Source organism: Maniola hyperantus, chromosome 9 (assembly GCF_902806685.2).
Source record: "Maniola hyperantus chromosome 9, iAphHyp1.2, whole genome shotgun sequence".
Lineage (NCBI taxonomy): Eukaryota > Metazoa > Arthropoda > Insecta > Lepidoptera > Nymphalidae > Maniola > Maniola hyperantus.
This window is the reverse complement of record NC_048544.1, coordinates 8446324-8468621: the sequence shown is the minus strand read 5'-3', so window position 1 is coordinate 8468621 and position 22298 is coordinate 8446324. Positions and strand designations below refer to the sequence as shown.

General features: G+C 38.3%; 1 protein-coding gene and 1 long non-coding RNA gene across 6 annotated transcripts in view; both read right to left on the bottom strand.

The window, feature by feature from the left end:
* Nucleotides 1-1732: 1732 nt before the first annotated feature.
* The window catches only part of LOC138402779 (uncharacterized), a 135967-nt gene continuing 115401 nt past the window's right edge, over nt 1733-22298 (bottom strand). Inside the window, exon 2 of the long non-coding RNA XR_011237113.1 lies at nt 1733-9310. This is a non-coding gene — a long non-coding RNA (uncharacterized lncRNA). The remainder of the gene's footprint in view (nt 9311-22298) is intronic.
* The window catches only part of LOC117985401 (max-binding protein MNT-like), a 57764-nt gene continuing 37198 nt past the window's right edge, over nt 1733-22298 (bottom strand). For 3 of the 5 annotated variants that reach the window (XM_069500773.1, XM_034972102.2, XM_069500771.1), the window contains 11 exons: nt 21272-21491; nt 18618-18855; nt 17960-18095; nt 17472-17539; nt 16579-16701; nt 16054-16125; nt 15266-15343; nt 14113-14215; nt 13500-13568; nt 11950-12038; nt 1733-10840 (listed from right to left, as the gene is read on the bottom strand). In XM_069500773.1, the coding sequence (XP_069356874.1) occupies nt 10685-10840; nt 11950-12038; nt 13500-13568; nt 14113-14215; nt 15266-15343; nt 16054-16125; nt 16579-16701; nt 17472-17539; nt 17960-18095; nt 18618-18855; nt 21272-21491 (1352 nt within the window). In that variant the 3' untranslated portion in view covers nt 1733-10684. The remainder of the gene's footprint in view (nt 10841-11949; nt 12039-13499; nt 13569-14112; nt 14216-15265; nt 15344-16053; nt 16126-16578; nt 16702-17471; nt 17540-17959; nt 18096-18617; nt 18856-21271; nt 21492-22298) is intronic. The other 2 variants (XM_069500772.1, XM_034972103.2) reach the window with 2 other exon arrangements.

Genomic DNA, 22298 nt, shown 5'->3' with positions numbered 1-22298 from the left:
ATACGCTAAAATTGTTTTAAATTATTAAGTATGATCTACTTATTTTGTGTACGTGCCTATCTCATGGACTCTCTGTAACATGTTGCATCTAACCGTTTTGCGATGGTGAAAAATTCATCATCATCATGATCAACCTATCGCCGACCCACTACTGAGAACAGGTCTCCTCTCAGAATGAGAAGGATTTAGGCCAATGAAAAGTTACTTACGCAAATTATTATCTAGTTACAAGTTTGAGAAAAACGCAAAATGCCAAAACTGAAATGTTTGGAAATACCTATCACACAATTTTCATAGGTGTTTAAATATAAGACTATATTTTATAGGGTTTCTTAAATTTAAGATACCCATATTCTATTTTTAACCGACTTCAAGAAAAGGAGGAGGTTCTCAATTCGACTGTTTGTTTTTTTGTGTGTTTGTTACGCGATTACTCCGTCAATTAGTTTCAATTTTTATACTATCATAGCGATATGTTAATTCCCGTACCTACCTATAAAAACATAGGTATGTACTTGTATAGCATACTGAATACCGATTAACGTCTTTTGGCGTTCTGTGTGTAAACGCCTGCCTACATTATTCCCTAAAGTGCGCAATGCGTATTGATTAAGAGCATTAGCTTGTAATGTAACAGCTGATTCGCAGGTAGACTGCCCATTAGATGGATACTAAAGTGGCGCTATTGCAACGCATGCTGGGCCTAGCAAACTTACGGGCTATTCCGTTTATCCCCGCTACGGTGCATACCCGGAAAAAAAGTTCATTTATCAGCTGAAACAGTCAGACAGACGGACGGACAGAGAGCGAAGGCTAAGTAATAAATAAACCTAAAAACTTAGTGTACACTGTACAAGTATGTATGTATCTTTAAAACAAAGGTGAATACACACTTAGGCAAACGCGTCCCATCTTAGACCACATCATCACATCCTATCAGGTGTGATCGTGGCCAAGCGTGTGCCTAAAATGAAAAAAATAATGAATAGGCCATCATGCTAACAAGCTGATATTACACAGTTCACACAAATAGTAGCAAGTACCTATCAGCTAGGGACTGTTGCTGTGTGCCTAATTCATTGAAATAAATTAATGACCTTAAAGTCTAGAGATCGTTGACCTAATTCGGTTGATAGTTTCGATTTTCGAGCAGTGAGGGTGGTGTAGAACGTTATTGCTTTTCTTTCATATAGTCGTAAATAATTGATCTATCATTAGATAAACATAGAAATAGGGGACCCGTATTTTTGGGAATATTTAATAGAATCTTATTGTACTTATTTAGGTACTCATCATGATCAACCCATCGCCGGCTCACTACAGAGCACGGGTCTCCTCTCAGAGTGAGAAGGAAAAAAATTAAAACTAATAACTAACACCACACTCTCAAAAATATTAAAATAAATAATGCATTTCAAGATTACTTTAGGATCAAAACGGTTTTGTTAAACTACACTGCACTCGGTACGTCCATTCACGTAAACAAACAAAAAACCTCGGGTAAATACCTAAACATGCAAAGCGTGAGAACCTGTTAACGGTCTTAAAGCAAGTGATATTTTAATTACTTAAAAACACACATAACTCCGAAAAGTTAGAGGTGCGTGCCCGAGATCGAACCCCCGACCTCCGATTGTAAGGCGGACGTCCTAACCACTAGGCTACCACAGCTTCCTTTAGGTATAGTTAAATGTTAAGTTTAGAAGTCGAGTGATTAAGAAAAAAGTCCAAATTAAATATATAACTTCATGTATTTCTAACACATCAGAACTTTATACACTACAATATTTACATGAGCATTCGCTTCACAATATTACAATTAAAATAGATTTCTCTCTTATTTTAAAATATTTATACAATTTTCATACCTACACTATTAATATTAGGCAAAGTGACAAATCACTTCCAAAGCTAATATAATCGTATATTGTTATAAATTATTTTTACAAATACATATTATGGCACGTACAGACTCAGCAGCGAAGGCAAGCGAAGGCGAATTATTGTGCGCGTGCCGATTGATACCGAACGCTCGCTCGCGTCGCTGTCGTAGAATCAGCAAAGGTGAGCGAAATTTAGGGGAGACCAAGGAGGTTTGTGACCGTTGTTACGTTTAGGACTTTTGGGTATCTATTTAGCAATTTGTAATGATGACCTTTATTGCGTGATACATTCATAAGATTTCAAAGAAAGTACCTATTTTCTGCAATTTTTTAACACAAAAGTCGTGACTAAATCCTCTCTTTTCCCGTGGGCTATTTTTGTAAACTTCATTTAAAAAAGCATTTGCTCGGCTCTCTGATTTTACAACAGCGTACGCGAGCGAGCGGTCGGTTTCCATCGGCTACGTCTACTATTCGCCTTCGCTGTTCGGCCTGTAGTCTGTACATGGCCTTAAACTGAATACTGGAGCGAATTCACAGGACCTATTTAAATTTCATAGATTATTGTTATTAAGGATGGAAATACCCAAACGAAAATGAAACGTTTCGGGGTGATAAGATTTAGTTCTGGGTTACATTCGACCAATCTAAATGGATTCTGAATAATGTTTTTGTATGTAATTTTGGATGTACAAAAAATGCCACGTTGTGATTTTTACAAATCAATAAACTTTGACGGTTGACAAGGATTTGAGGTAATTTGGGAACAAAACGTCAGGTGGTAGCCCTGTATTTTACACTCATCATAACCCACCCAATGTATAAAATGGGAACTGTCAGAATTCCACTGATTTAAAAATCAAACTAACAGTGATCACGCACTCATCCGATCCGAATCCGTGAAAATACGGATATAAAAATATCTACGAAATATTTCATAAGGTAAAAAACAAAAAGGAACGTATTTTCTGGAATTAGGATCGGATAAGTGCGTAACCACCGTAAGTGTTCTTATAAACGAATAGCATTTTGTCGACGGCAGCAGTCACCTGTTGTCGACAAAGTACACTTAGAACTGTTTGTCTGACCCAGGAGTGACGAACCTTCGACGACGAAAGTAAGATGTAGACAATCTTCAGGTATCACTGCTTGTAATCAAGAATTTGTAATTACAGCTTTTTTGCAATTGGAAGCCATGAGCTCAACTGTACGAATTCTTATCTGTAAAAACATATATATCGTATGTTTTACTGATAATCCTACTAATCCAAAATTATTATAGGCACGCTATTAGGACAACCCGAGGCCAGATTCAACGCAGACAAAATGTAAAGCTGCCTTGCTCTAAACCGAATATTCATAGCAAGTGTACTCTTACATCTGTCAGTGTCTACGATCAGAGTAAGAAAACCAGCATTAGATCAAATTAGTTTCTTAGTCCTCGTAATGCGAATATTTCCCTTGTACGGTTTTCGTAACTCCAAGTAAATAATCTGATCGCTAAGGCCGCATTGTCACGAGTCGATCTAGGTAGAACGACTTGAGTAGTTTACGAAGACGTTCTTTAAAACGTTCACACGTTTCGACGAAATCAGAAATAGGGTCGAATAAAGTTGTCGAAATAAGCAGGTATTAAAATTATTATCAGTGAGGTATTGATGGAAGAATAATTGCAAAGGCTAAAAGACTGTCTTTCTTCTTTATTTTATTTTAGATGCAGTCTAAAAAGAAAGCGGGCTATCTTGGCACTTCTTTAGTCGAATCGAAACTAAAGTCGATCGCTTTGGTCGAAATATTTATGGACCATGGTCATGGACCAATCGTGCTACCCAGGCCGACCCGTGAAAACGCGGCTTTAGCAATACACGGAAATATGATACCTATCCAATATGATATAATCCTAAGTAATGCATGACGTCTGGCGTACAGCTGCTTTTCCCATTTTCTGAGACCTCTTCTTATTACTTATCACAAAAAATATACCTTCACACATAGTCATAAGCCACATTTTCATTATTTATCTATAAACACGCGATTATTAGAAATTGACAACACCTAAAGACGTTTTTGTACAGAGTTACGAGTTCTACATTATCTAACTTCACACATCACAGATATTATATAGAAAAAATAAACTTTATCTTGTTAATCTATACATAACAAGTACCAATTCAGCTTAATTCTAAATATTCACAATTAGAAATGTTAACCCATTCGATTTTGTGTTTATCTGTTGTAATTGTAAAACGGTATGAAACATATTATCTTTTTATCCGCGATTCTTGATACAACGCTAGAAAGGTGACTAAAAGGATAATATAAAACATGTCCTGATAATAATAGTAGATTATTAACCAAGGGGATAAAGCAGTGTCTTCTGTCGCGGGTGACGATTTAAATCGCGAGCGTAACGAAGGACTCGAGGTTTACTCCCGAGCGTAGCGAGGGTGTTAAAAACTTAAAAATCACGAGCGAAGCGAGGGATTTAAGACGAGTCCTGAGTGTAGCGAGGGATTTAAGTTCACCCAAGACTAAGACAGCTTTATCACCGAGGTAAATACTCTACTTTTCGTACCATTTGCGAAAAAAATAACACAATAATAATATGATATAAGCATTTATTAAACGTATTTTTAGAACATTAACTTATTTTTAAAAATAAACTTAACGTTTATGTATTTGAAGAAAACAAAAACGCGGCAAATTCCTAGACTAATATTTTTTTGTCGGAAAAGCAAAGGCATCAATCTCATACGGCCTTGTCGGTTTTCGTAATTTTATTTAATAATCATAACTAATAAATGCGTATTCCTTTTTCAAAAAGATGTATAATGCTTTATATACAAACTCAATGGTGTAAACCTTCTTGGTTTTTGCTGTGTCTAAATTGGATTTGTTAAACATTCTTTATGTTGGTAATTTAAAAAAAACAGATGTAGTCTGTCTGTCTGGTGGGAGGCCTCGGCCGTGGCTAGTTACCCCCCTACCGGCAAAGCCGTGCCGCCAAGCAATTTAGCGTTCCGGTATGATGCCGTGTAGAAACCAAAGGTAAAGGGTTTAATAAAAATTGCCATACTCCTTCCAGGTTAGCCCGCTCCCACCTTAGACTGCATCGTCACTTACCATTAGGTAAGATTGCAGTCAAGGGCTATCTTGTATCTGAATAAATTAAAAAAAAAAAGTTCAGTATAAATTTCGGTACCTAAGTATTCCAAATTTAAATCACATTCTCTCCCTAGGGGATGAATGAAATTCAGTACAATTTTCTTTCCCGTTTTTAACAGATTAAAAATGACTATTGTTATGTACGCTTTTTGTGGCATTGAATGTCACTTTTTTGAGCAAGTGGTACGAAAAAAGATTTTTTTACAAATTAAAATTAAAACATTGTGTAATAAATAATATTTAACATATTATATATGTATAGTGTTACTAATGAAAATGTACACACTTTTTATATAATATGATTTAGCTATATAAGTAAGTATAATATGTTTCTGTCATTTTTTATACGACTGTGCAACACGAAGGAGTGTTTTGAATTTTTACGTCTATAAACCACATGTGTAAACTTTTATTAGTAAAGGCTTTAATAAATTATTTTATGAATCAAATAATGTCGGAAAAGATATTTACTGCCTTTACTCAAAAAAATTACACACTGCTTGCACTAGTTGCACATAGCCTTAACACGTCTTAATGTATGACAGAAAGGTGTTTAAGCCATCTGCATCAGTGTGTAAATTACTATTAGTAACTAAAGACCTACGATTACTATTAGTAACTATACACCTACGAATCCGCTCCAAACAAATTTAATTCAGCTTTGCAGCAGTTAGGTAAGTAAATTTTGCCCATTTTACTGGCTCTAAATAATAAATAATAAATATAATTTTAATTTTTTTACATTAGTATCGTTACAGTTCTGTACAAGTCACATGGAATTCACTTGTTTGTAGAAAAATATAAAGTAAATTTTACCTACGCTAGCGTAACAGATTGGCCGGACGATGTAACCAGACACCCCATTTGTCACTTTGCTATCACTGTCTTTGTTTTATCTACCACTATGAAACATTTACACATACAAAAGCAAGCGCCTGCTTCGCACATCCCGCTATTTTATTACCATAATCCTTTAAGGCTCTAGTACACGTTTGGACAAAATATTGGACCATTTGAGTCTTCTCCAAACAAACGTACCTACTGCGCCGATGTTACAATTATTTGCTTCTTGATCTAAAACCACAGACCCACCTATAGACGTCTAATAGCCGGACACCCCCGATCGCCAAGCTTAGGCAGTTGCTTAGCATAAAAATCGGCCCACACCTGTTCGGTACCCTCATACTGCACATTGTCTTAATTACGTGACTTTTGAGTCCACCAATCACAACAAAGCATTCTCCCCTGTCCCCTGCCAATATATTACGATTTTGTTTTCATGCAAAACCTTGTATATGCGTACTTTTGAGGTTGAATTCTCTGTGTCTTTACTAAGCCAGATATCAAATCAAATCATTTATTCAGATTGGGTATTATTGTAATGCACTTTCTGATTGTTACTTGCTGAGTTTGCAATTCACTGATGTAGTGATATATAGTGATAGTAGATATCGATTTATCTCTCCATATCTACGTCCGAAAACAATAAATTGGGGTGACCATGGATATGTATGTAGTGGAAGTTGGAACACATTGTCCCAGTGCACTAGTCCATCGTGTACTAGACCCTTCAGGTGTTTGGCTGGCCAGAACTTATAAAGGGTTTTTCAATAGGGATACTCGAACTTTAACAGCGTATAGCAGCCATCTTGGTTAAGTAAAAGCTGTCAAATTTGACGAGAATTCTTGTTTAGTCTTGCCATTTCACCACGGAACCCTACACGCTTCAACAACGCAATGAAATTGGTAAAATTTAGTACCAAAGTTAGTGCTCTGTTCCTTAACGTTCCGTGCGTTGCGGGTATTCGATATGACCGCCTTTTCTTTCTTCTTTAGGTGCCTCTACACTCCAAAAAAGACACTTGTTTGGTGTGGATTTTTTTATTGAACCCCATTTAAATGGAAAAATTCCATCGAAAATTAGTCCACCAGGACATACCACCTACAGCGGAGTCACGGCGGCCATTTGACTGAATATTATATTTCGTACATAATGTCATTAAATGTCCTTTAAAATAAAATAATAATAGTGGCGATATCACTTACACAGGTAATTTTATTTCATTTCAAAGTTCGAGCGCTCTTAATAAAAAACCCTTTATATCCGAGAAAATTGATGCGGGCGTTTGTGCATTACTTTTAGAATATAGTTTCTTATATGCGCGTCCTTGCGGTCTTTACAACACTCGTGCATCTCTTATTTGAGTTTATTCTTAAATTAGCTTATAAGAACAAAACGGATGAGAATTTAACGATAGAAAAGTGTTCTAAAAGCGTTTCTGCTTGGTGAGGCCACATTTACATTTAACTTTTGGGTGACGAAAAAAATGTTTAAAGCCAGCCGCATATTATCAGAAAATGTAGCCGATTCTGTTGTGCGCAATCTGTAAACTAAATTAAAATGACAGGTCTAAATATATTGCTATCTCTTGTACAGCGTTCATGATAAAGATTCTGACGCGCATCGGAAGGCACTCTGTACTGTACTTATAGTATAGTGAATGCAACAGTATATTTTCTGACAGACAATCCATACTAATATTATGAATGCGAAAGTCTGTCTTTCTGCTAGCTTTTCGCAACAGTTTAACCGATTTTCATAAAATTTGGTACAGACTTAGCTTACATCCCGGGGCCTTAAGGACATTGGCTACTTTTTATCCCGGGAAATCATAGTTTCCACGAGACTTTTAAAAAACCTAAATCAACGCGGACGAAGTCGCACGCATCTATAATCTAATATATGCGGCCGGCCTAAGACAGCAATTGCAGTTGTTGTGATTGTCTGAAGTTATAGTGTTCTTGATTCACATGTACATTTTAGCTAATACTAGCTTATGCTCGCGACTTCGTCCGCGTGGGCTACACAAAATTTTGAACCCCTATTTCAACCCTATCCAGAGTTGAATTTTCAAAAATCCTTTCTTAGCGGTCATAATAGCTATCTGCATGCCAAATTTCAGCACGATCCGTCAGTCAGTCAGTCAGTCAGTCACCTTTTCCTTTTATATATTTAAAGAGTGTGACTAATCAGAGGTAGCTAAATCAATCATATTTTTGTAGATCAAATCAATTACAACATATCAAGATCGTCCAAAACCTACATGTAAATGGGTCTACATGTCATAAACACGCAGAACCGTGGCACGACTCAAAACACACCGTGCTCTATGTGGCCAAATAAATACATTAAAGACGACATTTGCGCTTAGCTCAAAACTTCCCTTAAGATAAAGTCAACATCGAATTATTGCTTGTTAAATTGGGCAGTGAACACAGGTTACCGACAACCATTTCGGAACATACGAGCATGTGATCGCGCACTGATGAAAATGCATTTCTCCTCTTTCAGACACATAAATAAGGCCGCGGATACCCTGTAAGTTTTACTCACGTAGATAGCTTACACGATTTACTTACGACAAATTTACTAATGTGAACTTCCTTATAAGTATAACTCTCTTACAAGTATAAGTCTCTTAGGAGTATAATTTAAAAATTTGTTGTCAATTAATTACGCAAGCTACTTACGTGAGTAAAACTTGCAGGTGTAATTGCTGCCTAATGTATACAGGTGTTTACTTAAAACAAACAACATAAATTAAAATATAATGTGTTATAAATAATAAATAATTTTTAGATCAGATAAAATATTTGTGTACAAAAAGTCAAAATGACTAAGATTTTGAATATAATTAACAATTAGTTTGCCTAAGGTTCAGCACTAACCAAACCGCACATGACGCGAGCATGCTCGAGCACACCGACGGATAAATACTAATTAAATATCGTCTTTATCCACTTCAAATATAGTCTGATTTTAATTCCGTGGAGTTCTGTTGTTTCTTGGTATTACCAGATTCCCACAAAAAAGAAAACTAATTCAAATAAAATATAAAACAGGCTATGGGTTCTAAAAATTAAAGGGCAAGTTTAGTACTAAATTGGTAATCAATAGAGCAATATTTACACGACTGCAGTGTTACATGCTCATCAGTCTATATTTTAATTTCAAGTGACGCTTTATTAAATACCAATGTAGAAACAATACGGTATTTGAATACTAGTCAAATCAGTAACTTTTTATTAAACGTCAAAACGTGCACTTAGTATGTGATATTCTATGAAATACTGGAATGTGACGTCACATCATAATGACGTACTTTTTTAGTTCAATCTATAATTTAAAATGGTTATTACACTTAAAACCAACAAAGGACGTGGATTTTACGTATTTTGGAAGATCTTCTATTTAATAAAAACTGAGAAATAATTTATTTTTGATTTATTAATGTAGGAGAAAAATGAGAACTCCTGTTATTTTCTATAGCTGTCAGTTTTTCACTTTTTTGTCCTATTTTAAGGCTAGAGTCTGGCTAACGAAAGAAGAAACTGGAAAAGAGCAGCAAATTTTAAAAAAATATTAATATGGCAGATCTGGTATGACAGACCTGGAATAACCTAATTTGATAGAAAAGAAATAAAAATAAGTAATTCTTAAGTATCAAATTAGGCTATTCCAGGTCTTTCATACTAATTTTGGGGCTGCCATACTGATATTTTTTAAATTTGCCGCACTAATCCAGTCCCTTCTTTCGTTAGCCAGACTGTAAACGACTAATATTAGGTACAGCTTAGGGCTTTTTTTATGATGACAGGAATCTGGTAATTTGGGGTAACATTTAACTTCAGTTGTAACCATGTTTTTTATACCCACCCAATGTATAAAATAACAATTCAGAATTCTACGGAATTATAAATCAGGCTATAGAGATGTTAATACTATGAATTAATATAAATATAACCGGAAGATATCGTGCTCGAGTACGGCCAGGTACTAATCTAGTTTTATACGCTACTAATTCGCAAACGGATAAGATACACAGAAATCCGCTCGAATATGTCGTGCGTACATTTTAAAATTTCACTCGCCATTTTATGTGTCAACGGTCATGTCAAAAGTACGATTTTAGTCCTTATTTTAAAGGTGAACCATACTTTTGACATGACAGTTGACAGAGTTAAAATGGCGAACGAGTTCTCATTTTGTACGGACTATAAGTGTTACACCGCATTTAGATCAAAGTCTAAAATATGTATTGCATTATTATACATAGTTAGTATGTAATATTGCCAGTTTTTTGATTAGGGACCATTCAAGTATCGCGTAATTAGAATTTTAGTAGTTTTTACTAGCAAAGCAAAGCACCCCACTTTGGCGCTTACATAACACTTGAATGGCTTACACCAAAAACGAGTTGTGGCAGAAGTTGTATACAAAACTTATAAAATACTTCTAAAACATTTGGCTTGACTCAATTATCTGTTGACACGAGATAGGGACAAAATATAACTGGAACAATATCAGTTTAACATTTAACATGTTTTTTATAAGTTTTATCGAATACTAATATCAAAACTTGTTTGTTGGTGTAAACAAGGCGTTAGGAAAGCGTCATATCTATCGGATAAGACGATAAAGGGAATAGTCGCCTATGTCCCCTGGCCGTGTGTTTTCTTCTAGATTTATTTGTCCCTGGCCATAGGCTTCCAGTAACTTCAAGTTGTTTATAACACCGATGTATGTGTGAACAGTTAGTCTACGGTTATAGTCTTGCTCACAGCACGGGCTCCGGTCACGTGTGTTCGTGCGGGTGCGGTTGGTGCGGCGGGTGCGGTTCGTGCGCGCTGGACACCACGACCACGGGCTTGACGATGGTGGTCGCGCTGAGGTACTGCGCGCTCACCGTCAGCGGCGCCACGCTGCCTTTCACCATCTGCGTCTCAACCATCTGACGACAAGGAACAGTGATGATTATGCTAGAGCATAATTATGATAAGCTGGTAATAGAGCGCGCCTTAGAGAATATGATTTGTGGGCACGGGTGTGATGCCTCTTTATTTATGGTACACATATGAATTTCTGTGATCCAAATACGGGAAATAAATTTTGATTGTAGGGGTCACTTTTTCGGTGCTAATTAGAAAATTAAAAAAATATTTTGCAAACTGTACCGCGTGGCATTAAATGAAAGGGCTTGTTGTGAGGGTTTTAAATATTTTTTTCAATAATTTTAGAATTGAAGTTATTTAAGGAAATAGATGACAATTTATCTGCCCTCCCCTATCTCCGAAACAACCGAGCATAAAATTTCGCAAAAATAAATGAAACAGTTCTTTACCTGTCTTCTAGATTACAGAAAAACTTATAAGAAATCTATGGCCCTAAAATAACATGGTGAATCTCTCAATATTGTGTGTACAAAATATATTCATCGTGCGAAACCGTTTGCACGCGAGTTCAATTCGCACTTTCCTGGTTGTTTTATTTGAGTTTTACTTTATAATTTGACAAGAACATAACTGCAGTAAGCGACAAGTCGAGATGACAATCGGTGAGGGAACGCCCCGCACACCCGCACAGCCCCCGGGCTAACCCGTTGCGGGCGAGCACGGGTAACGTGAGTGTGCGGGGCGTCCCCCCGCCTCATACCTCGATTGCCATCTCGATCTGTCGCGGACTATACAATCATTTGATCTATAATTTAACTAGCTCATACCCGCGAATTCGTCCGCGTAAAGTACACATATTTCAAAACCCTATTTTACCCCCTTAAGGATAAAATTTTCAAAAATTCTTTCTTAGCGGACGTCTACGTCCGCGTCATAATAGCTATCTGCATGTCAAATTTCAGCCCGATCCGTCCAGTAGTTTGAGCTGTGCGTTGATAGATTAGTCAGTTAGTCAGTCAGTCACCTTTTCTTTTTAAATAGATAGTAGATGTAGGTGTTTGGGAACAACCCACCATTCTGACGGCATCGGCATCGTCAGGGTGGCGGTTTTCATGTGTTTTACAGCTGCCATTAGACCAACGAGGCAGACTTTACAAAAAAAAAAAACCTTATGTGTGAGTGTGTGCGTTTGCAACAAGTGCGCTGCCGGCTGCGACACCACGATCGGCGTCAGGCTACTGACGACCACGCTGCCTTCTGAAACAACAGACACATCTGTAATCTGTATGTCGAGGGGATATGACTGAAAACCAGCGCTGCAATCGATCGACCACTGCACTGCATCGAGCTGAAGCAACACCTCGTTCAGTCAACAAAGATTAATCTTGATTTAATGGTCCAAGATGCCACTGCCGCCAGACGTTCCTTATTTTCTGAGAAACAAAATGTGTGGGATAGACAAGTGCTAGTGTGTAGTTTTAATGTACGTATATTTGCTGGCTTGTACCTCGGGCTAATTTAAAGAGATCAGTTGCTAAAGGCGCGTAAAAACATTACTCACTTTTCTTAATGTCTGGGTACTGATTTTTATGTATATTTCCTGAGTATCATAATATAAAAATTACGATTTAGACTCTAAGTAAGATAAACTATGATACTTTTGCGAGCTTTAAAGCGTCTGGCGGAAATTGCCGCCGAAAGGAAGTGTCTGGCAGTATTGAATATTACTTATTAACAATATTCAGCAAAACATACATGAAAATTAGCAGTCAGACTTTAAGAAAAGTGAGTAGGTACATTTTTAAAATAGGTACTTTCAGTATTGGCCTATTATATAACATATAAATTGGCCCACGGCACAAGCTAGCAGATATGCGTACATTAATAGTACACACTAGTACTACTCTATCCCACACATTTTGTTTATCAGAAAATAAGAAACGTCTGTCGGCAGTGGGATCTTGCTCTACAAGAAATGAATGCCTGAGTCTTGAAGAACCAAGAAGCATAATTCATGGTTGGCTCTGTGGTTCCTCGAGGACTATGGCACTGCAAATTTGTTTAATCTGTATCATATTGTATTTTGTCTGCACAATATTTATTTATTTACTAGCTGCCCTGGCGAACTTCGTACCGCCAAACAGTCGATTCTTTTTCAGGATATTTTTTAAATTTTTCTCTCCGTAAGATCCATCTCCGTACTTCAAGGAATATTATTAAAAAAAAATTGCGAAATCGGTTCAGCTGTTCTCGAGATTTGCGATCAGCAACACATTCAGTGATTTATTTTTATATATAGAGATATGGCTGCGACTATTTTGGTCAACGGTCTGTAAGTCTATCTATTCACTATCTCGGTGGCTATATTTTTATAATTTAGTATAAACTACGGAAAGTGATTATTGAGTGAACTAATAAAATTATATAGAAGGAGGAGTTACTTTGCCGAAGTATATAATGTACAAAAAACCATAAACTTTTACTATAATCCGCTAAAATAGACAAATCTGTATGCTGCAGCATGCGATATGCACCACCCATATCTTAAGCTGTTTTTCTGGCCAGCTTTTTGGCATCTAAACCAAAGAATACTCAAGCACAATTCATAGACGTTTACTGGAAGCTAAGTTAACTCACACTAGTGTTTCAATAATCTCTATTATACAAGAGTTCTTAAACTACTATTTGAAAGTTTACTCAAAAATCGATCGAACGAACCTGTGGATACCGGCGGAGGCGTCACCACGCCATTTTCTTTTACTATTCTATTACTATCTGTAGTTACACCTGCAAGAAGAATGATAAGTATTTTTACAATTTATTTTATTAAAGTGTTGGATTTATCCTTATTTTATTAATCTTATAAATGCGAAAAAATGTTTGTTTGTTGGTTTATTCTATAATTACGCCGCAACGGTGCACCGAATCGACGTGACATTTTTACATAGATATAGTTAAAGACATGAAAAGTGACATAAACTACTATTTAACTTTTCTTATTTTTCGCAAGGATATAGTTAAAGACCTGGAACAATAAAGAGTTCGCAACAGGATTTCCGAAAAAACCTAAATCCACCCGGACGAAGTCGCGGAAGTAATCTATTCAAAAAAATCTAAGATGAGATCTGGATTGGAATTTGGAGCGCGCTTAGTTAGAAGATGCGTATTCGCTCTTGCCTTGAAGTGGATTATAGGTGGCAGGAAACGAGGACGACGTTAGAAGGGCATTCCACGTCCACGATATGGTTAATGGAAAGGGAGAGAGGGAGAGGAGGAAGGGGGGGGGGAGGGAGGGATGGAGGGTGAGTACGAGCTAGAGTATGCTACTCACCATTGGTGTGTATGGACGGGGCTTGCAGCACGCGCAGCCCCGCGCTCGTCGACAGCAGCTGCAGCGCCGCGCCGCCCATCACCAGCCCGCCGCTACTTACTACCTGCAGGCAACACAACACGGAACATTAACTATCGTGACTAACACTCATTAGTCATCATCACGATTATTAGGAAGTGCATAAACGGCCACATGTGGTCAGGCCACAGAAAAACAACAAGCTTGTTTTGCTATATAAACCAGATATTATAGAGCCAGTGAGAGATTGCGTTTTTGACGTCTGTCAGTTACATACAAAATAATATTGTGTGCCCTCTCGCACACATTACTTTGATATCTGCTATCGAATCGCATAGTATGGTAACGTGCAGTATTTGGTGCTGTAGTATGTGCACTGCCTGCCCCTCTGATACTACACGTGCAGGAAAACGAGCATACGTACTGCCATGCAACACCATACATACCCTTTCTCTACACTCTACACACGTCTCACTCTGACACCGGAGCACTCCCAGCAGTTTGAGTTGAGTTGAAAATGACTCAAACTTACTTTTAACAAGAGTCCCATAAAAATTAAGATAAAAAAGACTAGTTACTAGTTAGTTAGCCGATTAGTTTCGAACTCATTCGAGGTCCTGTAATAGCTGCGAACGACGCGTCACAAACCGACATCCTACCAGCCTTACTGATTAACCACCAGCTCATGATTAAGGACCCCAATTGAGTTTGAACCAAAACTAGTCGGGCTTCATCATGATCAACCCATCGCCGGCTCACTACAGAACACGGGTCTCCTCTCAGAGTGAGAAGGGTTTTTTGGCCATAGTCTACCACGCTGGCCATGAGCGGGTTAGTAGACTTCACACACCTTTGAGAACATTATCGAGAATTCTCAGGCATGCAGGTTTCCTCACGATGTTTTTCTTCACCGTTAAAGCAAGTGGTATTTAATTAATTAAAACGTACATAACTCCGAAAGTTAGAGGTGCGTACCCGGGATCGAACCACCGACCTCCGATTAGAAGGTTGACGTCCTAACCACTAGCCTACCACAGCTTATTAAGTCCGGCTTAGACCTATTTAAATGGAACTGCAAAATCAAGGGTAGAATTTATAGTATAAACCAAAGATACAATCTATTACATTTACTCACTTGTGACAAAGGAAGGTGAATTTGCGCAGGATGTACCAAGTTATTTAATGTACTTGTTACTCCATTTTCTTGCCCATTCTGGAATCAATCAAAATATATTTTTTGAGATTGACTATGTTAGATTTTTAAATTTATAGACTGCAACCTGACGTGCTGGCAAGTGATGATGCAGCTTAAAATAGAGCGTGCTTGCCTAAAAGATGCCTATTCACTATTAATTCTAGTGGCCGAAGGTTGATTTCTGGCCGTAGCTTCGGCCGGAGCCGAAGGACCTAGAATCATGAAATTTGTCAGGTAGGTAGGTCTTATAGCAGACATTCGGGGAAAAAATCTGAAACCGGGAATTTGTGGTTACATCGCACAAAAAGATTTAAACTGTAGTGATAAACTAAAAATTAGTATTTTCAATTTACGAAGTAAGATAACTATATCAAGTGGGGTATCATATGAAAGAGCTTCACCTGTGCATTCTAAAACAGATTTTTATTTATTTTAATGCATAATAGTTTTTAAATTTACGTGCAAAATGTCGAAAAAATACGACTGTAGTACGGAACCTTCGTTGCGCGAGCCTGACTCGCACTTGGCCGGTTTTTAAGTTTATTTTGACAGTTTCTTGTTGAATTATTTCTAGTATTTACATATTTTGAAATGAGTTCATTTGATTTCGATGGGCCTTCCGCCTCGGCTAGAACCTCGGCCCATTTTGGTCGACGCCGAAGGTTTGGTCGAAGGTGGCCAAAACCGAAGTACGGTCGAACACTATCGATTTTAATTAACATAATTACCTGAGCTTCGGCCGGCGCTATAGTTGTGAGGGTGAGTGTGTTATGCCTCGTGCCGTATGATGTCCTTACGACCTACGATGTAAATACATGAACTTAATATTTTTTATTTTTGAAATTTTCGAATCAAAACGTTCCAATTTATCACGCTGCTTTATCACAGTCGATGGTTAGTTACAAATATTTACTTTATTTTAAGGTAGATGTTTTTACATTTTAAAAAAGAATGAAAAATCCTGCCTCTGACACTTACTGACTCATTAACACCCAGTCCGAACCCTTGGGTCTAGAAAGCTGAAATTTTGCTGAGAGGTTCCCTTTATGATGTAGACACGGAATAAGGCCGGATTGTTCTAAATTCCCACGGGATAGGGAATAAAAAGGATGGATTTCGCCAAGCGAAGCCGCAGGCGGTCGCTAGTACTTTTACACTGGGTTTATTGGACCCCGGTATAAACCGTGTAGATAGAGGTTAAACCAAAGATTAACCTGAGATCTAATTTGTACCGTGTTACTAGGCGTCCATACCTGCGAGGTGGTGGGTGTGATCTGTATCGGCAGTGTACGCAACTTCGTGCTGAGGTTAATGGTTCGGGGCGGTGATGACTCCATTTGAGCTGCGGAGCGCGGCGGCGATGGCGATGAGATAATCTGTAGCCGGACAAATTATAAAATGGCGTTACATAATTAGGTATTTCATGTTGATTTTAGACAAGAGTCTACTTCTACTACTATTTACTTTAGGGTCCCTGGCATAATTTTTAAAAAGACCTTTGTAGAACAAATAAATCATTTCATTTCATTTCAAAGAGTATCCACAATATCTGTTTCCATCTCATCAAAATAAGGGTGCAAATATTTAAATACATCCTCTTAATTACCATAGTATAAATTATAAATAGTACCAATATTGTAAATGCGAAAGAGTAGAGTTATTTTGGTTTGTTTTGCTGGTTTCCTTTATTCAAGTCGAACCAAAGCAACAACGGATCAATGTAGTTTTTGCAAGAAGATGCAAGTTCGATTCCTGCCGGTTACGCAATTTTTGATATGTATTTAAAATTATATTTTAGTAATTTCCTTGAAGTGTAGGTAAAAACCACTAAAAATTATAAAAAAATACAGCTCACTACCCCATATTATAAATGTGAAAGTGTGTTTGTTTGTTGGTTTATTGGTTTGTTGGTTTGTCCTTAATCACATCGCAACGGAGCAACGGATTGACGTGACTTTTTGCATGGGTATAGTTTAAGACATGGAGAGTGACGTAGGCTACTTTTTACCCCGGAAAATCAAACAGTACCCACGGGATTTTTAAAAACCTAAATCCACGCGTACGAAGTCGCGGGCATCAGCTAGTAGTGAATAGTTATGTAAGTACATAATAATCATCGTAATAATAAAGTAATAGAATAACTTACACTTATGGGCAGTCCTAAAATCTGTCCATTAACATTTTCATCTCGATCCTTATCCTCAGAAGCAGCATCTAGAAAGATGAAATACTTGTTTTTATCAACTTCAGTAGTATGTACAATAAAATCGAAAAAAGAATAATTTTCGTTTCGATCGTGAGTTTTTTTTTTATAATAACAATACAATAATTATATTATTGATGAATTTCAAGTTGCGTGGAAGCAACCGACGACGTGCAACCGACTGAGCTTTCAGTTGTCCACAAGATGGATGTTTTAAACTTTTTGTAACTATTTATGATTTGGAAAGAGCCACTGCTGAGTTTCTAGCTTGTTTTCTCTGTGACTCTTCCGAATCGGTGGTAGAGTCACAGAGACTCAATTTTATATAGTCACAGATTATAAGCGACTATCATTCCTTCTTGTGCAAGTAAGTTAACTCTCAGCAAGTACTAGGATGATATAGTGTGTGAAGAGTCATTCGAATTACGCACCGATGCTGCGGGGACGGACCGTGGTACGCACTGACACTTCTCTCTTCAACGCGGCAAGCCGTTGTTGCGCCGCGATCTTCTCTCGCGCCAACCGCTCCATTTCGTGCTCGCATTCACGCTCCTTTCGACGAAGCACCTAGACAAAGTAAACACACGTTAAACACGCTTAATAGCCTTAAATTAACTTGTTCGATTAAAGGGCTACGTACATTGTGTTCGTAGTTCAAAATCACTGAGAACGTCGTCGCTTGCGGCTCGATCCATTCGATATGCTGTAATGGATGATAGCTCTATTAGGGTTCTGTACCAGAACAGCGCCAACGGGACCCGGGATAGCCTCCGCTCTCCAGTGTCAGACAGCTCTAACTGTCTGTCAGTAGGCTGATCTTTTGAAATTTTCACAGAATGTGTATTTTCTATTGCCGCTTATAACCAACAAATAATAAAATTTCTAAAATGGCCGCCATGCGAAAAAATTTAAAAGTGTTATTATTTCTTGTACGACGGTATGGAACCTTTCTTGTACGAGTTCAACTCGCACTTGACCGGTTTTCTCAATGTTCAGGCGCTTTTTTCCGCTTCCTGCTAACCTCATTCACAACTTCGTTGTTTCCAACATAGTTATACACCAAGGAACTACCTTTATCAGAAGACTTACCTGTATATACCGGATGGCCGAGCCGAGTATGGACAGGTTAGAGGTCTTCTTGTCGTCGGGCGTCGCGGGCAGCTGCCGCTTGAGCAGTTCGAAGCACTCCTTGAGGTGCGCGCGCCGGTTCTTCTCCAGCTTGTTGTGCACTTCGCGCGTGCCGGCGCGCGACGCGCTGCCGCTGCCGTTGCTGCTGCTACCGCTGCCATTGCTGCTCACTGACGGCGGTGATGGGATTTGTGGAATCCTGCGTACGAAACATTCACTCTTCACAACTGCTCGAATGGAGCGATAAGAAACCACACACACACAGATCTGCAGTACAATAACAATAAATGTCTTTGACCACGGCAGGAAGAGCTTATACCTCACACGAACACTCTTTGACTGCCTCGATGAATAATAAATAATTTATGTAATTACTAGCTTATGCCCGCGACTTCATCCGCATGATGGACTACACAAAGAATCCCCAAGTTTTACTCCTTTAGGGTTTGAATTTTCAAAAATCTTTTCTTAGCGGATGCCTACGTCATAATAGCTATCTGCGTGCCAAATTTCAGACCGATCAGACCAGTAGTTTGAGCTGTGCGTTGATAGATCAATCAGTCAATCAGTGAACTTTTCTTCTCTAACTTATGCTCGCGACTCCGTCCACGTGGACTTAACAAATTTCAAACCTCTTTTTTACTCCCATAGAGGGGTTGAATTTTCAAAAATCCTTTATTAGCGGATGTCTACGTCATTATAGCTATCTGCATGCCAAATTTCAGCCCGATCCGTCCAGTAGTTTGAGCTGTACGTTGATAGATCAGTCAGTCAGTCAGTCACCTTTTCCTTTTATATATTTAGATTTATACATTTTCAACTGTGTTTAAACCAAATCTTTGAGCTTTTCGGCAATGAAAGTGTATTTTGTAAGTGATTTGTGTTTTTTGTTTTTTAATTTTTTGTAATTATTATAATTTTAGATATTATTATAGCTCTATTTTAATATTGATTTAAGTTTGCGACGATAGGGCTGGCATTTAGGTCACCCTATCAGATTAAAAAAAGTAACGTAATTAAATGACTGAGTGAGGGTTCGCGTACAATAAAGTTGCATGGAACGAAGACGATCTGTCGGATCATGAATAACCAAGTCGGCGGGCGGGCTGGATTACAAGCCGCGATTATTTGAATAGGGACACGAATGCATTACAGTACGCAGCAGAAAATATTGTAGGTACATCGACCTTAAGAAAGAGATCTGTCGCTGGAGCCGACAAAACGTCACATAGGTATGAGTGACAGAGACAACGCTCTTCAAAGTCGAAATCTCATTTTAAAGGTCGATGTACAATATTTCTTGCCGGCTACTGTACGACCTAGAAGGGCAAAATTACACATTCAATTTGTGCCCCGTTTACATTTAATTGTGCGCACCTATCTGATTTGATAATGCAGATTCAGAAAACGAGAAATTGTGTCACCAAGATGCAGCGTCGGTAACTAATAAATTATGTAGGTATGTAGGTTACGGTTGCATACGATGGTTGACAGATAAAAACACTGTCGTTTGTGAATAAGGCAGGCTCACTTGCACAAGGGCAGTTAAACTGATTAAAATTTATAAACCTTGTTCAGTAAGTCAAGCTAACATAGCGCGCTCTCTCTTGTACAATTGTTAAGAAGTGAAAATTCCCTAACAATGTAAGGATGTAAATAATGGAAAAATCTTTGAAATCGATCCACCGATACACCTTCAACAAATGTGGCTCAGCCAAGCCTTTAACAATAAAATTACTTTTATTTTAGACATATTTATAAAGTACCTTTAGTACGCGACAGGTTAAAATGGCAATCGGGGAGGGAACGCTCTGCACACCCGCACAACCCCCGCGTTAACCTGGTGCGGGCGAGCGCTGGTGAGGTGTGGGTGCGCGAGGCGTCCCCCCGTCTCCTACCCCGATTGCCATCTCAACCTGTCGCGGAATACAATTTGATAGAGAAAAATAGGGATGAAAAATAGTGAATGTTTTTCCTTTTCTCTATGAATACTATTCAATAAAAATGTGTCTAAAATGAACGCAATTTTATTGTTTAAGGCTTGGCCGAGCCACATTTGTTGAAAGTGTACAGATTTTTTTGAAAATGTTAGAATGTGCGAGAGGAGAGACAAGGAAACTTAGCTAATCACAGCGCGCCTATGAATTTTGCCAATTTTCAAAACTGTACTCTATCCACGGAAAGAAGTTGTATGTTACGTTTCGAATTGAATTTCAAGTGTTTTTTGAAAACATGCTTGTGATTGATTGGTTGATGACTCAAAATGGTTAACGCCCACAGATTTTTCCCTCTGTCATTTGTATGGGATTACATAACAGAGAGAGCACTATACTAACTTTTTATAGTGTAGTGTAGTGTATAGTGGCCAACTTCTGGCTGTTCGAGTTTGGTAGTTTTTTTTATATATAAAATACCCAACATACCTAAATAAGTAGTAAAGCCAAAAACCGGTCAGACCTTTTGCTAGAATTTGTTGTAATGCTTTTTGTATTGTATATTTTTTGATAGTATGCGAAAAGTAACGAACGAAAAGAATACGTAAGTGAATGTCGTTCTCGTTCTCGCCGATCCCCAGCTGTTTCAAGCCTCCAATGTACCAGGAGTGCATAACTCACCCGTGACTAATATTTGTATTACGCGGCCTGGAATGTTCTTGTACGAAGTCGGAGGAGGGAGCGACGGAGACGATGGGGGCGACGGAGGCGAGGACTGGTTCGAGCGGCGCGGGTGCAGAGGGCGTCACCGATACCGGCGAGGTCGGCCGCACCACGCCGTTGCTGCGCGTCACTGACACTCCTGTCAGCCGCACCGACACCGGCAACTTCGGTTCCTCCTCTGTAAATAAAGGGCCACGTCAGAGACTAATCTCAATGAGAACCTCCTCCTTTTTTTTAAAGTCGGTTAAAAACAGACAGTGGACGAGGGTCAGCTTGTCAAATCTGTGTCAATTACTCGTCGGCGCTTGCAGTATGTGGCGGTAAAGTACCAGGCGAGCATGTCGAAGCAGGAGCTCAATTTGAGAAGCGAGAGGTCATTACAAAAGTGAATGTGACAAAGATACGGTCCTAGTCTGGCCTTTTGACATCTTTTTATTAAAATGAACCTTATGTCTAGTATCCAATGCACGCTTTTCTTTGCAACGGCTATAAAGTTCATGACAATGTTGCGGAAAGCTATGTTCGAGGAGTGGATGTGAAGAACGAGATAGAAAATAAGAGGCGTGGCTTCTAAAACTGCGTCAAAACAAAGTGTGATCTGGCACGTGGCTCGAGTGTTTTTAACATCACCGGCTGCCGGTTAGCTGCGCCAAAAATCAGCTGCTTGTTTAACTGGCTTATGGCTATAATAGTTTTAGTGACGATACCGTTCCACAATACACTCGATTTGTTACGACTACAGATTTCACGATACGCACTTACCTGAAACTACTTATGCAAAAGAGTCATCGACACTGTGAAGTGCAAATAATAATATGATGATACATATTACATATATTATAGGTAGGTACAGGTACTTTAGTTAGGATATAAGTTTGAGAGTGTTACTTAATCAGTAATTTTACGCGAAGTATAAATATTATTTACTATAAATAAATAGCTACAGTACGCGGCCAAAGGTAATGCACATCGACCTTTAGAAGAA